Here is a 16,388-nt window from a genome sequence, read left to right on the forward strand (position 1 = left end):
TGCTTGGAATATCCGATCATTTCTAGCTCTCCATATACTCCAAAGCATCTCGTAGCAAATGGATGTTAACCGTTCCTTTTTCCTAAGGCATTTCCCCCAGTTGGCTGCAAAACAAGTAATTTCTTCTACATTATGGAAATCGATCTGATCTATTCTACACCAGTTAAGTATGGACTTCGTGACTGACTTCGCATAAGGACATTCCACCAGAATATGATTTGCATATTCGATTACACTAATACATGAGCTACAATTACAAGTGTCGAGAGTAACCCCACGATGGGAGAGGGCTACATCTGACAATATTCTCCCCATCACATCACGCCATATGAATGTAGTTACTTTAATTGGAATGAGTTTACACCAACTTATTTGAAAATGGTGGACATTTGCTATGGGGCCCTGATCAATCTTTTTCCTGAGGAGGTCCACACTATATTTTCCATCCGCCGATAGTAAACATGACAGCTGTTCGACCCCAGGTTATAATGCATCGAATCCATGTCGTTGACTAGACATTCTAGTTCAGAGGAACAACCAGCAACAGTAGGACATGATCTCCAGTTCCACATGTTCCCGTCTTCATTTTTTCTCTCTGAAACCTTACATGACTTTTTTTTTCAAGTTCATATAATCTGGGGTATTTTGTTTTCATGTTTATACCACCAGCAACCCACAAGTCATGCCAAAACAGAGTGTTAGTCCCATTGCATCAATATCCTTTTTAACTCCAGCAATATTGTTCCAAACTCAAGTATTCTTTTTTTTTTTGCTAAGTCCTCAACATGTTTATTTCCCAGGTTATGAAGTCCTAAAATGACTTTGGCCCACAATGAGGAGGGTTCAGATTAAGTCTCCACCACCATTTTATAATGAGAACAACATTCAGTGTACGAATCTATCCGACTCCCAAGCCACCAAGTTCCTTAGGAGCGATAACATTCTCCCATGAAACCAATTTTATTTTATTTTTTTCTTCATAACCCCCATAAAAACTTCATTCTTATCTTCTCCAGTTTTTCAATGACTCCGGTGGGAGCTCTAAATAATGACATGTAATAGGTAGGAAGATTTCCTAGAACACCTTTGATTAAGGTAAGTCTTCTACCAAATGAAAGGGTTTTACCTTTCCAACGAGAAAGTTTGTTTCAAAACTTTTCAATGATTGTGTTCCAGTTTTTGATCAAGTTCATGTTGGCTCCAACCGGAACCCCAAGATAGGTGAATGGAAGTACACTAGCCTCGCATCCAAGAATATGTGCCCACTCTGCAGTTTTGGTGTTAGAAGCCCCACACCAAAGCCATGGATTTATGAAAGTTCACTCTCAATTTGGTGTTATAACACCATATTGACATGACATATACGGTGATAACTTTTAATACCCTTTAACTAGTTGCCTATACCCACTAGGCAGACCTCATTATAGTTTTTACGAGGGTAATAGTCGTTCACATGCCTATTAACTCTTTAATGATTTAAAAAAATTACTTCTACCATTAAATATATTCAAAGTAAATTATTTTAAATAGAAATTTACCTTTATCCTTGTGATATACAACTTGGTCCTACCGAACTAAGTCAGGTTTTTATTTTTTATTTTTTTTATTTTTAATAATGTTTGCATAAAAGGTGATAGCTAGATTGATTGATGAAGGTTTGAAAAGGCAGCGAACAAAGAAAACCGTATGAGCGCCACCTCCACCTCAATTCCATCCCCTTCCCAATCCCTCTCTTCTCTTCTATCTTCATATCGCAACATAATATGCAGGAATAGCAGATACAAATGCTATTCAATGCCACTCTTCTTTGTTAATTTCGAAATCATCAAAAAGAAAACCCATTCCACGCCAATCTTGTGATCAATTTCATGCAACCCACTTCCGCACTCTCCAGATCCCTTGTTCTAAATACAAGAACATACATATATACGTACACAATTGCTTGTTTTTGTTGATGTTCATCTAAGATACCCAAAGGAAGGTTAGGCTTATTAGCACTATCTACGTGAATTTCAAGTTATTGCATGTCAATTTCCATTTCTCGGACTGGGTTACGATGTTTGCATAAAAATTTATGAAAAATATTGTTTCTTTAATGTGGGCATTGCATTTTAAATAACTTTTTATGGAGTAGAAGGTGCAGGTTGTATTTCAATTTCTACCACAAGTGATCACTTTCTTTGTATGAATCAACAAACGAAATAAAGATTGTTGCTGCTTTGGTTTGTACATTAACATGAGTGTGTTATCAATCTAAATTCTAATTAAACCGTTTATCTGTTCCTTTTTCTTAAAATGATTGTTCTTCAGATATGCAAAAAGAAAGAAAGAAAGAAAGACATATATCATTTGCAACCACCATCAACTATGGAAAAATCCATAAGTACCATGAGTCTTTTGCATTTACATTTCCACAATATGTCAATTGTTAAAGCATCTTTTTTCACAAGATGTAGAGTTCTCTTACTAGACCTATGGTTAGGTACAACTAAAACTAAATAAGTTTCTTTGAAAAGTTGAGAGCTTTTATGTAGTCAAAGTGTGTTTAGTTGATTCTTGGGACTTATATTCTGGATAAAAAAATTTCTAGATTCTACGGGTAAATTTCTACTACATTTGATGCAGTGAGAGATGGTTGCTTTTGGGAAAAAGTTAAAAGACAGACAAATCGAAGAATGGCAAGGGTACTTTGCATTTTCCCCTCATTTTTTTGTAGTGTAGAAAAGTGTGAGTTAAACAACATGCTCGATAGTATCTAAGGGGCACTTATTGAAACCTCATTCTATGTTATATATGGTGACTTAACAGATATTATATCGACTACAAACTTATGAAGAAAAAAGTTAAACAATATGCTCGACAGATTGAAACCGGAGGTATTGAACGTAGATACGTTCTCAAAGATTTCTCAAGAATGCTCGATATCCAGGTACACTAACTTTTGTGCAAATCTTTTTTAGTGTTTTTTGTACTTTAAGTGTGATTTATGTATATGTAATGAATGCAGATTGAAAAAGTTGTTCTCTTTTTACTGGAACAACAAGGGATTCTTTCTAGCAGGATAGCCAAGTTTGGAGAACAACAAGAAACTCTTCAAATCGAGCTTGATTTAGTCAAAATAGCTGCTTTGAGAGAAGGTTATAGGGACATTGGAAGAGATCTACTAAAGCTTCTGTTTTTCGTTGAGATAAATGCAATTGGACTTCGTAAGATCCTTAAAAAGTTTGATAAACGTTTAGGCTACGGCTTTACTGATTACTATGTTAAAACACGAGCGAATCATCCTTATTCCCAGCTTCAACAAGTCTTCAAGCATGTGGTAATTTGCGCTCTTTCATATATTTATTTACTTCTTTTTGAAAGAAATCTAACAAAATTTTCAGGGTTTAGGGGCTGTGGTAGGCGCCATATCTCGAAATCTAGCAGAACTTGAAGATCGTCAGGGGAGTTACTTATCGATTTATGATCAACCGACTCGCCCTCTTCAGGTTTTCCCAACTTTTATCTTATTCTTTCAATTTTTCTCCTTTTAATTTGTTTCATAAAAATCCCAATTGTAGGATCCAGTAATCGACGCAATAAGATCAGCTGTAGACAGATTATCTTACTCGACAAATTTTCTTACTTTTTTGGGGCAACATGCTCTTATCATGCACGAAGAACTACCAATGCCTACAGAGGAAAACCCCGATGATCAAAGATATAATTTCATGTCACTTTTCATGAATTTGGTGAATACATTTCTTTATATGGTGAATACGTATATCATCGTCCCAACAGCAGATGACTACTCCATGAGCTTAGGAGCTGCAGCAACTGTTTGTGGGGTTGTGATTGGTGCCATGGCTGTTGCTCAAATCTTTTCTTCAATCTATTTTAGCGCGTGGTCAAACAAATCGTATTTCAAACCTTTAGTCTTTAGCAGCATCCTTCTTTTTATAGGAAATGTAATGTATGCATTGGCTTATGATTTCAACTCCATATCAGTGCTTCTACTCGGTCGTTTGTTTTGTGGGTATGTAATTAATGTATGTCTCTTGAAAATTTAAACAAAATATTGACTTTTTCGTTGACTTCGCAGTCTTGGGTCTGCTAGAGCAGTGAACCGAAGGTACATCAGTGATTGTGTCCCACTCAAGATCCGAATGCAGGCTTCAGCAGGTTTCGTTAGTGCGAGTGCTCTTGGAATGGCTTGTGGGCCCGCTCTTGCGGGTTTACTACAATTGAAATTCAAGATTTATATGATTCATATTAACCAAAACACATTACCTGGTTGGGTTATGGCTGTTGCATGGCTTTTATATCTTATATGGCTTTCGATTTCTTTTAGAGAACCCGATCGTGTTTCCCACAAGGATCTTGTCCATGATTATGACACACGTATGTTTAATTCCATCTTTTTAGTTTGAATATTTTAATTTTATTATTTATATATAATGGTGTTGGAATTTGGATCTTTATGATAGGTCAAGTGGGGAGTGATGCCCTTGAGAAAGGCGCAACACAGCCACTATTAAGTTCAGAGGCACACCAAGATGGTGAAGATGATGATCAAGAATGTGACGTCAGTGAGGAACTATCAGAAGACTCGCATGCACCCGTTAGTTCCTTAAAGGCAGCATATAAGTTACTCACACCTTCTGTAAAGGTTTGTTTTTACACTATACATGTAAATTATAATGATCATTTCTTCAAGAATTTTTTTTTACGATGAATATTATATCAGGTCCAATTGCTGATATATTTTATGCTAAAGTACGCAATGGAGATCTTGTTGGCAGAATCTAGTGTCATAACTTCATACTACTTTCACTGGACTACTGGTAAAGTTTCAGTATTTCTTGTGTGCCTCGGCCTAACTGTTCTTCCTGTAAATATTATCATCGGAAGCAATATCAGCAACATTTTTGAAGACAGGTATATTTCATTAATCATGTATATATGATGTACCCTTTTCTTGTCAAAACTTCAACATCAAAAGATTTCTTTTTTCCATATTATATGTTTCAGACAAATATTACTAGCATCCGAAATCATGGTTTTTTTGGGGATTCTCGCAAGTTTTAACGTAATAATTCCTTACACCGTGACTCAGTATGTCTTGTCAGGACTCGTGATGTTTGTTTCTGCCGAAGTTTTGGAAGGTAATTCTTTTATTTTTGTGGTTATATATTATGAAACATGTAATGGTATATATATACTAGCTTTTCTGCCATTGTTTCTTGATACTGTAGGTGTGAATCTATCGCTTCTTTCTCGTGTGATGTCATCAAGGCTATCCCGTGGGACTTATAATGGTGGATTATTGTCGACTGAAGCTGGAACAATCGCGCGAGTGATTGCAGATGCTACAATAACATTAGGAGGTTATGCGGGGGAGAGTAGACTCTTGAATGTCACTTTACTACCTTCGCTTGCAATCTGTATATTGACGATTATTTGCACGTGTTTGACCTACAATTCACAATACTGATTGATTGAGATATATTATCTTGATGTACACTGGAGTTTGAATCATACACGTAAGAGGCCAATTGAGTATTTGTAATGTATTTTGTTATTTATATGTAACAAGCTTTGGTCATGGGAGCCCTCTGGGCTACGGTTGAGAGGTTGAGTTGCATAATTTGATAAAGGAGAATACCAAAAATACTGTTAGTGATTCATGATTTACCTTCTAGGCTTCTACCCTCACTCGATAGCCTTGGAATGGATTCGGCATGGGCCGATGTTGTTGTTTATCATTTATATGTAATGAGTTTTAGATGTGAAGGTAGGATTTTTATATCTTTTTTTTTTTTTGTAAATTTTCTGGGTCACTGTTTATAAAATTGAATTGTTTTATAATTCAATCAATCATTTTTGGATTTGAATGTGTTTGCAGCTGTTGTATGTGTGCATGTGTATTTGGGACAAAATAGTTGGCATGTATGTTTGTATAGCACTACAAGAAGATCGGGCAACAGGGGCGACGCCTGTCGCCAGGGCCGGTCCAATGTTTTTTACTACCCGGGGCAAGGTACGATTTTTATGCCCTTTTATATGTACTATACAATAGAGAAAACGTATATATAAAAGATTTATACAATAAAAATGCAGTAAAGTTACAAATAAACAAATAATACAAACGAAAAACCTACAAAAAACACATAAAAACAATGTCTTCATGCACTTTTTGAGGCGAAAACGTCTCTTATTTACAATAATGAGTATATTGTAAAAAAATCACTTTCAATACGATTTGAAGAGATGTCCAAGGACTTTCAGATTTGTGTGCTTGCAAAATTTTCTGCAAAATTTTTAAATCAATAAGTAAACCAATTCCATCAAATATCATATTCTTGATCATTTGTCAGTTCGAACTCAAAATTTAAACAACATTTTTTTAGTTCACCATCAACTAAAAAAACTAGTTTTGAACCATCAAACAAGTTAAATGTCTTTATGTCTCTTGATTCACAAAACAAGATGTCAAGAACACAAACATTTAAAAGACAAATTAAAAAAAACAAGGATAAGGCAGTAGACATGTTTAGAGGACAGTTTAAATGACTTCATGTCATCAGAGATTGTAAAAATTTACCTGCAGCAAATCAGTGAACCATAAAAAGTATATACAAAGCAGCATCAGATTTGTACTTAAAAATAAGCTCAAACGGAAAAGAAATCTTTGAGACATTAACTCTTTTTAAATATACTCGAATCCAACAAGTTAAATAAAATAATCCAACCAAATCAGTGAAAAAAAAAATTAGAAAACAGAAACAAATAAGAAGAAACGATGTATTATAACAACAATGAAATAAATTTATTGGTTCTTCCTGTAAAAGTCCAAATACAAATCAGGAGTAGATTTTGACTTAAAAATGGAAGCTCATATAGAAGAGAAAACTTTTGAGACTTCAACTATTTTAACTGTACTCAAATCCAACAGGTAAAGATAAAAATCCAAAAATAAATCAAATTCAGAAACAAATACGAAAAATCTAAGTAAAGAAAAACTCAAAAAGAACTCGCCCAAATTCATTATCCTCTTGCTTTAGGAGAAGAAAGTATATGTCGTTGTCGACTGTCCGCTTACTCAGAACTCGGAACTAAGATTGGCGATTGTGAGAGTAAAACTTGAAAAAAAAAATCGAGCTCTAAACAGCAGATTTAGAGAGATTGAAAGAATAGAAATCAGATAACTATTTGATTTAGAATGAGAAAATTGAAACTTGAAAAACATAGAACTTGACGGAGCGTTTAGATGATCGATTGAATACTGATGTGCTGATTAAGAACTCGATTGATCGACTCCTCGATATCCGCATACCACTGGATTTTCAATTTTCAAGGGTATCAACGAATACCTATTTGATCGATTGCAATTCTCAAGACGACAATTATTTGGCGGACGCTTCTCCAGATTTTGTTGATTTCTTCTTGAACTGTTGGTCCGACATAACATATATAGTAATACATATCGGATAAAAATTATGCCCTCACTTTTTTGATGCCTGGGCCAAGCCCATGTATAGGGCCGGGCATATCTGTCGCCGCTAAAGGTTAGGGTAGTCGCCGCTAATATCTTTAGCGGCGACATGTCGCTGCAAATGCGTCGCCGGTAATACTTCGACACTAATATGCTATATGTCGCCGCTAATACTTCTCGTCGCCACATTACACGCGTCGCCGCTAATAAATATATGTCGCCACAATGCCAATGTTTCTTGTAGTGTAGTGTACAAGCCTGTTAAGTTATTTTATTGATTTTATTTTTCTCCTTTTACGGTTGATGTAATTAGTAACATTTTTTCTCAATATATGGATCCACATCGGTGTGTGTGTGTGTGTGTGTGTATATATATATATATATATATATATATATATATATATATATATATATATATATATATATAGGGTTAGGTTCATGTGAGACAATAGTATTTTACGAGACAAGAGGACCAAATCTTGACCATTCATCTTGAATAATCAAAGGCTGTAATTTAATCAAATTAAACCACAAGGAACCACAAGTAGGCGGTGATATTTTTGTAATTAAATGGAACTTTGGGATTAGAATAAGGCATGGAGGGGCATTAATGGAATTTTACATTCTATTTCATTCAGATCGCAAAAACACTCGGTATTCTTCTAAATCTTATTCATTTTGATTCATAAAGCCCTAAAAACCCTCGAGACAAACACTAAAACTCGTTTGATTCAATCTCAATCATCAATATCTTCTGTTTCTTTCATATTTGGATTTGAAAGCTCTGGTTTTATCAACCTTTCATTCTGATTTTGATTGTGAAATCCCTCGAGCATCAATAGATTAGATCTGATCACTTCAGCGTTCACATCATTCTTCTCCCCAATATCTTTAAGTTTATTCATATCCTTCTCCCATTTCAAATTCTTCTCGATCAAAATCATTCGTCAATCTTCATCCAATAGTTTTTCCACCAAATCCCCTAATAATCGCACTCATCATCAAGAAAATGAATGGACCAGTATTCAAAAAACCCCTAACATTGACAAAACCATAGGATTGAAAAATCCTAGCCTTTTACTCAAGTTTGAGCAGTGAAGAACAACAGAATTCGCATATTCATCATAGATTATCGATGGTTCAACAGAATCATATTTTGGGGAGAAGATTGAACCAAATCGCACATTTCAGATTGTAGGTATTTTAAATATAATTTGATTTTAGAAGTTATTTTGTTTGATTAATTAGATGATTTGGTGAAAGATAAGTAAATTTGTGCTAGCTAACTTGATATTATACATGTTTTGATTTGATAAGTCAGGTCTTGCTTCCTATTTTGATTTTAGATGTTATTTTGTTAGAAACTACTTTCTTTAAACCTTTTACTATGAATTAATGTGAAATATTCTGAAATTATATGTCATATTATGGCTTTACACATTATGATTTTGTTGGAAACAACTTGATTTAAACCTTTTTGTTAAATGATGTGTAATATCTGATTTTAGACATTCTTCTTTTGTTGGAAACAACTTTTCTTTGAACCTTTTTGTGAAGTATTGTGATAGTTCTTGATTAATAATGAAGCAATGTCATATATTCTATAATTCTATATCATATTCTAATTTAAAATATGTAATATTCTAAGTATTATTATTAGTAAAATTTGAGTTCTAATGTTATTTTGTTGATTAATTAGATAATGCAGTACATACATGGAAATAAGATTTAATACATTAATATTATAGGCAAAATGATGTAACATAACTTCTAATTCCTTATCATTCGGATTTTCAACATTGTGATTCTGATTTTGAAACCAAATCAAGTTTCAGATCATCAACCATTCCTAAATAAAAGAAACTAAAGGTTGTTATTCCAGCAAATGGCTTATTCTACATAATCAGATTCAAATTTTGTATCTAAAGTTATTCTAGGTGACATATAATACTCTAATCTCTTTACGGTTTTATCTTAGCGTGTGATTTTGAGTTACTATGATATAATCGGTGAATTTGTCTCTCTGTATGATTTTGAGTTAATGTATCCATCTATAAAATATTCTATAAAACTTTGTGTTCTGATTATAGAATAGTTTTTAGTCAAAATAAAGAAGTAATGACATATATTCTAAAACTATATATCATATTCTAATTTAAAATATGTAATATTGTAAGTATTATGATTAGTAAAATTTAACTTCTTATGTTATTTTGTTGATTTATTAGATAATGCAGTTCACAAACATTAAAATAAGGTTTAATACATAACTATTCTAGGCATTTTGATTTAACATAATTTATGATTCCTTTTCATTTGGATTTTCAACCTTGTGATTCTGATTCTGAAACCATATCAAGTTTTGGATCATCAACCATTCCTAAATAAAAGAAATTAAAGCTTGTTATTCCAGCAAATGGCTTATTCTAGATAATTGGATCTAGATTTTGCATCTAGAGTTATTATAGGTAATGTATAATACTATAATCTCTTCACAGTTTTATCTTAGTGCGTGATTTTGAGTTAATGTGTTACAATCGTCAAATTTATCTCTATATGAATTTAATTTGATAAGACATAACTTACTTCTTAAATTGATTTTAGATGTTATTTTGTTTGAGTAATTGGTTTATCTAGTAAAAATATAGTGAAATATTGTTGGATAATGTCACAACTGGAAATTTTGTGTCATGTAATCTATACATTCAAGTTAGGTGAATCAAAAACTTCAATCAAATACATCATACAAGTACTATAAATAGTCATCAAACAATTGGAAACCCTAAGAGTTTTTGTTTAGGTACACCTTGGACTAGAACTTCCTTATTGGATCCAAATGGACCAATAAGCTTCCAATTAGACTATCATGGGCTTAGAACCCTAATTGGGCTCTAATTGGACCCACACTTATTTATTTTAACATTTTGGGCCATATTGGGCCTAGAATGAAATGAATTGAAAGCTTTGAGCCATGAATAACCTAAACTAGTCCAATAAAAAATATAAAAATCCTACAACATTCTTTTAAGCTTAAAACATACCTAAGATTAACTCTAATAGTGGGCTTAGGGGCAAAAGCCCAAATTTTTCCTTTTTCCCTTCACATTCTCGGTCCAAGGCCCAAATCCAAGAAAGAGTTGACTTTCAAATGACACCTCATCTTTACCCATAGGATATCCATGCATTAATCTCATTTCTCCATGCACATCACCTCAAATATCACCTCTTCTTCTCTCCTCTCTCTCACTCTCGGCCATACACACATACACACCCCAAAAATATCTCAACTCTCTCTAGATTCACTCAAGAACACTCCCTTCTTCTCCATCCAAAATCTCGAAAAAAATAGGAAGCATTCAAGGAAGTTCTTCCACAAAATTCATCATCTAAGGTAAGGTTTTGTTTGGATCTATGACTTGTATTCCTTATTTATCAAAAATCTCTTCCTAATCCATGCAAAAATCATGATCTTGCACTCTAGAAACCCCATAATCTCGAAAAGTTCATCAAGGAGTGCAAAGGCCAAAAATCACTTCATTTCTTCCAATCTTTCTTCAAGAACCGAAACTACCCCCCTAAGGTGAGCTTCATACCCCCTATTTTCTGTTTTTATGAGTTTTTTTTTTGGGGGGGGGGGGGGGGGAATACAAGTGAAAATGTAGATCTATATGTGTTTGTATGCCTTGTATGATTTCCATGCTTATATGTATGCTTTTATGTGTTTTAATGTTGGATCTAGCCATAAAACCCCTCAAAACCGAGATATATCTTGTGTTAAATGATTTTAGCTTCAAATATGTTTCTAAATACAAAGTGTTTCAAGAAAGATAGCTAAATGGTTAGTAACAATTTTCTTTAAGCTAAAAACACAAATTTTGGGCCAAAAATGTGAAAAATACAAAATTAAGGGCCCAAATTGACATTTCACAGATTCTGATGGATGAAGTGTGCCAAAACAGTTTCCATAAAACTATTTCTAGAATTATACTCAATTAGAGGATTAAAAACATGAATTTCAAGCTTAATGGGCTAAAAATGGAAATTTCGGCCCAATGAGGCCCATTATGTGAATTTTTCTGTTTTGGAGGGCCAAAACTGTGATTTTTGGTAAAACAGTGGACTGTAAGTGTTCCAAACCCTTTTCAAAGGTTTAAAATGCTTTCAAAATTTAAAAAGGACCAAAGTTGCAAAAATTTTCCAATTTGGGCCAAAATTGTCAAAGTTGCGAAAAGAAGGGATTAAAACCGAGAAAACTGCTTTTTCAGGGACTTAAACTGTTTTCTATGAAAAATATGCTGAAAAATAATAATTTCAATAATTTTTGGTGTTAAAATGTCAAGAAAATAAATTTAAGGACCAAACCGGGAAGTATTTAATAAAAGGGTTGAAAATGTAAATTTTACAAACAATGAGGGGCTGAAAACAGAAATATTTCAAGGCTAATTCAATATATACAATTTGATCAAATAATGGCACCGCGACTATCGACGAAATACAATACATTACAATACCAAAAGTCGTTGTTAAACGAATTGGCTCGGTCTCGAGCCAATAGAAATCTACAACTACTAACACTACGACACTACGATTCATACAAGTAACGTTTGGTAATACATATACATACGAGTGTGCACAGACGTCTACGCACCATCTTTGGGCCCCACAAGTGTAAAATCTTGTTCGTTGAGCCTAGCTAGCCCAATGACCTGATCTTAAGGCCCGAAGACATTTTTTTACGGAGTGTTGGGTTTTACCGATCCGACACAACGTAACTGGACTTTCAATGGCTTGTGTACTACTGGTCCCCAAGGGTCCTTTGGTATTGCTAGTAAAGTCTACATTTCATGCGAGGCGGGTCGGGGACCCCTCGTACATTTTTATCCCCAACCGGTTAATGGAGTTACCGGGGTCTTCGTGATCTCTTTCTCTTCGGATGTGGGACTACACCTAGTCAGGGCGATTGGATAACGTGATTAGTACGGACGACGCCTTCGGGATCGTTAGTATAACTATAAACTGGGCGTTTGTGTAATGCGGGTTTGTAGTAAATAATCATGCTCGAGAACCTTCCAACGTCGCCTGGGACTGACACTATACGCTATACAATGGTTTCAATGTAACTTCATGTAGTTCAAGGAACTAGGAGAACATCGGGTTTTCCTAGGGTTTTCAATACATACAGATTTGAAATGCATACAACTTCAATGAACATTTTTTTTACAAGTATAGAAACAAACAAGCATACCTATGGATCTTCACAAACGTTTTCAAAAGCTTTTCTTTTCAGAAAATATCGGATTTTATGGTGGTTTTTCAAACAATACAAACATTCGATTTCAAACACTACTTATGAACTCACCAACATTTCATATGTTGACGTTTTTCAAAATACTTGTATTCTCAGGGAACCCGTGAACCAAAGGAAATCATATTCAGTGACGGCTTGCAGTTCATTTATGTACGAACCGAACAATTTAATTTTTGGGAATGTAATGTTTAAACAATATATGACATGTAAACGCTACTGGTGGTACTGTATTGATGAATGGTAACGAATGTTGTTATGTTTCATATATATTCAATGTTATGGTATTCAATTGAGTCACGACAGCCCCCGGACGTTTCCGCCGTCTGGTTCGGGGGTGTGACAGGTTGGTATCAGAGCTTTGTTTATAGTGAACTAGCATGTCGAGCCATACATTGATATGCAACTATAAACCAAAAAGAGGGACTAACATAACTCTGAACAAAACAAGTAAATAAAACACACTTGCTTGCATTAGGAATAAGGACCTAACGCCGAATCAAACACAATAATGCTGGTATCTCGGTTCATTCGAGACTGTTCTTAGTGATACCAAGGAGTGAATGTAGCCTGATCAACTACATTCTCTCCAAGGTAAAACTAACACACGTCTTGATGAGATCGGGATAGCCAGGGAACCTAAAACTATACCTTTTATCACCCAAAAAGAGAATGTCTGCTTAGTCTGTACAATAGTCGTAGCATCCTAGGATAATGTTAGCATATTTACGTACTCGCGCAGACAGCATGGCTGGTTTTCATCACCCTGGAGACCCCTACTTCCCTAATTAGGGAAACAACGGGTGGCTAGAGGAGGAGGAGGAGCCTGAGGAGGAGCAGCAGGGTATCCAGTTTCATCAGGCCTTAGTATCTCACGGGATGCTTGTGGATGAGCCAGGAGAGAATCCAGGTGAAGCACACGATGTCGGACCCGATGAATACGTAGACACTGACTACGAATTTGGAGAGCTCGACGATGACGACGAAGACGGCCAGGTCGGGGACCAGGACCCCGTCCAGCCATGCGAGGACGAGGCACGACTAGATCACCCTGCTCCACCAGCGAACCCCCCAAGAGAGAACCGTTCCCTCGAAGCTGAGATCGCCGCACTGCGACAACAGCTGTATGCGATGGAGGCTCGGGCAGTGCAAGCAGAGCATGAGAGGGATGAGGTTATAGGAGACATGGCAGAGATGGCGCAGCTACTGGCACAACATTTCGGCATATGACTTCGGCACCACCTCCTGACGCAGCTCATCGCGGTTAGGGATAGACTCATCGTAGTAGATCATTAGGAACTATGTTATGTACTCCGGCTCTATGTTTAAGTGACTACACTACTCATGGAGCCGTTATGCTGTCGGATTAGTATCACATATGTATGCTCCTACGAGCAAATTTTCTTGTACTAAATGCGGATAATATTAATAAACTTTTGTGTGTTTTGTTATGATATTACCAGTTGTTATGTGTTGAGATATTATGATTGTATGCCCGATAGTAGTAATGTTTAGGTTCGCACCATACACCTAGTTAGTAGGATCACAACCTCACAGAAACCACGTACACTCAACATCTTTCCGTTTCATGACAGAAAGATGCCTCGCCCAGCTACTCGCGGAAATCCCGAACCAACCCCGCCCGAAGTTGACTCCACTGCTTTCCAGGCAGCCGTGTCCGCTGCAGTCACAGCAGCTATGGCACAACTTCACCGAGGGAACAACGGAGGAGGCAATGGTCAAGGCTCCGGAAGTTCGAACAACGGGACGAACCAAGGACTCACTAAAACGTGCACCTACAAGGATTTTGCGAACGCTAAACCCCGAACTTTCAACGACACTGGAGGAGTGATCGCCCTGAAGCGATGGATCGAGAAGGTAGAGTCGGTATTCGAGATATGCGAGTGCCCCGAGCAGATGAAAGTGAAGTTCGCGGCCTGCACTTTTGTGGACCAAGCACTCACTTGGTGGAATGGTCACATAGAAGCTATGACACTCCCTGTCGCCAACTCTATACCCTGGGTAGAAATGAAAGAGATGTTAACGGCTGAGTACTGCCCCCGAGGCGAAATACAGAAGATGGAACAGGAACTATGGAATCTCACGGTGCAGAATGGGAACATCGATGCTTACATATCGAGATTCAGCGAACTATCTCTGTTGTCCCCGGGTATGATCACATCAGAAGGAAAGAAGATCGAACGATTCATCTGGGGACTGACATCCCCCATTCAAGGGAATGTGATAGCTGCAAACCCTGAAACATTTGACAGTGCGAAGAGATTAGCAAAGAGGCTATATGATCATAACAACAAGAAGGGCGAGAAGCCAGTGGAGACTGAGAAGAAAAAGGAGGGTGATGGTAAGAAAGGGTGGAACAACAAGAGAAAGGGGCGTCAGGGCCCCGAGACCTCTAAAAAGCAGCAAACAGTGGCAGTTAACGCTGTTACTGCGCCGATTCCAGCCACACCACATGCTCCAGCCTCAACTACTTCAAATGCTTCAAGACCCTATTCCGGTAATGCTCCCAAGTGCAATAAGTGCAGTTTCCATCACCATGGAGAATGTAAGGAGTTCCATTGCACCAGTTGCAACCGAAGGGGACACACTGCAAGGTTCTGCAGAACGTACCCTCCTAGGGACCAGAGTCAGGGGAACAACCAAAACAACAACAACAACAACAACTGCCGCAATAACAACAACACCAATGCCGGTAGCAACAACGCAGGGCCTAGCCACACCTGTTTTGGGTGTGGAAGGACGGGACACTTCCGTCGGGATTGCCCTAACAACAACAACTCAGGAAACAGAGGAGCAGAAAGAATGCTGACCATGGGTCAGAGTGATGCAGTTCAGGACCCAACAGTTGTGACCGGTACGTTCCTCCTAAACCACACTTATGCATGCATCTTATTTGATACCGGAGCGGAGCGAAGTTTCGTAAGTGAGAAGTTTAAACATTTATTAAAACAACAACCCCAGAAGCTAAATGAAACCTATACGGTGGAAATGGCCAATGGGAAAACCGAATTCACTAGGGAGATCTACATCGGATGTACCCTAACCCTCAACCAACACGTCTTACGAATAGATCTGATGCCAGTATCAATTAGGAGTTTCGATGTGATTATCGGCATGGATTGGTTAAGCCCCCACCATGCTGAGATTATGTGCCATGAGAAGGCCATTCGCCTTCGTCTTCCGAATCACGAAACCCTAGTAATTTACGTAGACAAACCCAGTACGAATCTCCGCCTCATCTCGTGCCTCAAAGCACAAAAACACTTGCGAAAGAACAATTTGGCGTTCTTGGCTCACATAGTGGACAAGACCAAAGAAGAAACTAACATCCAAGACATTCCAGTAGCGTGTGAATTTCCGGACGTGTTTCCCGAAGATCTTCCGGGAGTACCCCCAGAAAGACAGGTTGAGTTTCGAATCGATCTAGTTCCAGGAGCAACTCCTATCGCTAAATCACCATATCGGTTGGCTCCTGCCGAAATGCAGGAACTGTCCAGCCAACTCAGTGAGCTTCTGGACAAGGGATTTATCCGACCTAGCTACTCGCCATGGGGAGCTCCGGTGCTCTTTGTCAAAAAGAAGGACGGA

At 36.9% G+C, this 16,388-nt stretch overlaps 1 protein-coding gene and 1 long non-coding RNA gene across 5 annotated transcripts; one reads left to right on the forward strand and one right to left on the reverse strand.

Moving 5' to 3' along the window:
* Nucleotides 1-2,631: 2,631 nt before the first annotated feature.
* LOC111900446 (SPX domain-containing membrane protein At4g22990) lies at nt 2,632-5,473 on the forward strand. Of its 4 annotated transcripts, none has more exons than XM_023896330.2 (10): nt 2,632-2,684; nt 2,809-2,929; nt 3,008-3,319; nt 3,384-3,488; nt 3,561-4,015; nt 4,082-4,400; nt 4,463-4,648; nt 4,727-4,917; nt 5,011-5,144; nt 5,235-5,473. In XM_023896330.2, the coding sequence occupies exons 1-10, from the start codon at nt 2,632-2,634 to the stop codon at nt 5,471-5,473; spliced, it is 2,115 nt and encodes a 704-aa protein (XP_023752098.1). The 4 variants fall into 4 exon arrangements, with proteins under 4 accessions (XP_023752098.1, XP_023752101.1, XP_023752099.1 ...); XM_023896333.2 differs by having other exon boundaries at nt 4,082-4,384; nt 4,480-4,648; XM_023896331.2 differs by having other exon boundaries at nt 4,082-4,380; nt 4,467-4,648.
* Nucleotides 5,474-6,066: 593 nt separating this feature from the next.
* LOC122194781 (uncharacterized) lies at nt 6,067-7,469 on the reverse strand. Its single transcript, XR_006184618.1, has 2 exons — nt 7,353-7,469; nt 6,067-6,289 (listed from the first exon to the last, which is right to left on the reverse strand). It is a non-coding gene; the product is annotated as an uncharacterized LOC122194781 (long non-coding RNA).
* Between the last annotated feature and the right edge of the window lie 8,919 nt (nt 7,470-16,388).

Source organism: Lactuca sativa, chromosome 6 (assembly GCF_002870075.4).
Source record: "Lactuca sativa cultivar Salinas chromosome 6, Lsat_Salinas_v11, whole genome shotgun sequence".
Lineage (NCBI taxonomy): Eukaryota > Viridiplantae > Streptophyta > Magnoliopsida > Asterales > Asteraceae > Lactuca > Lactuca sativa.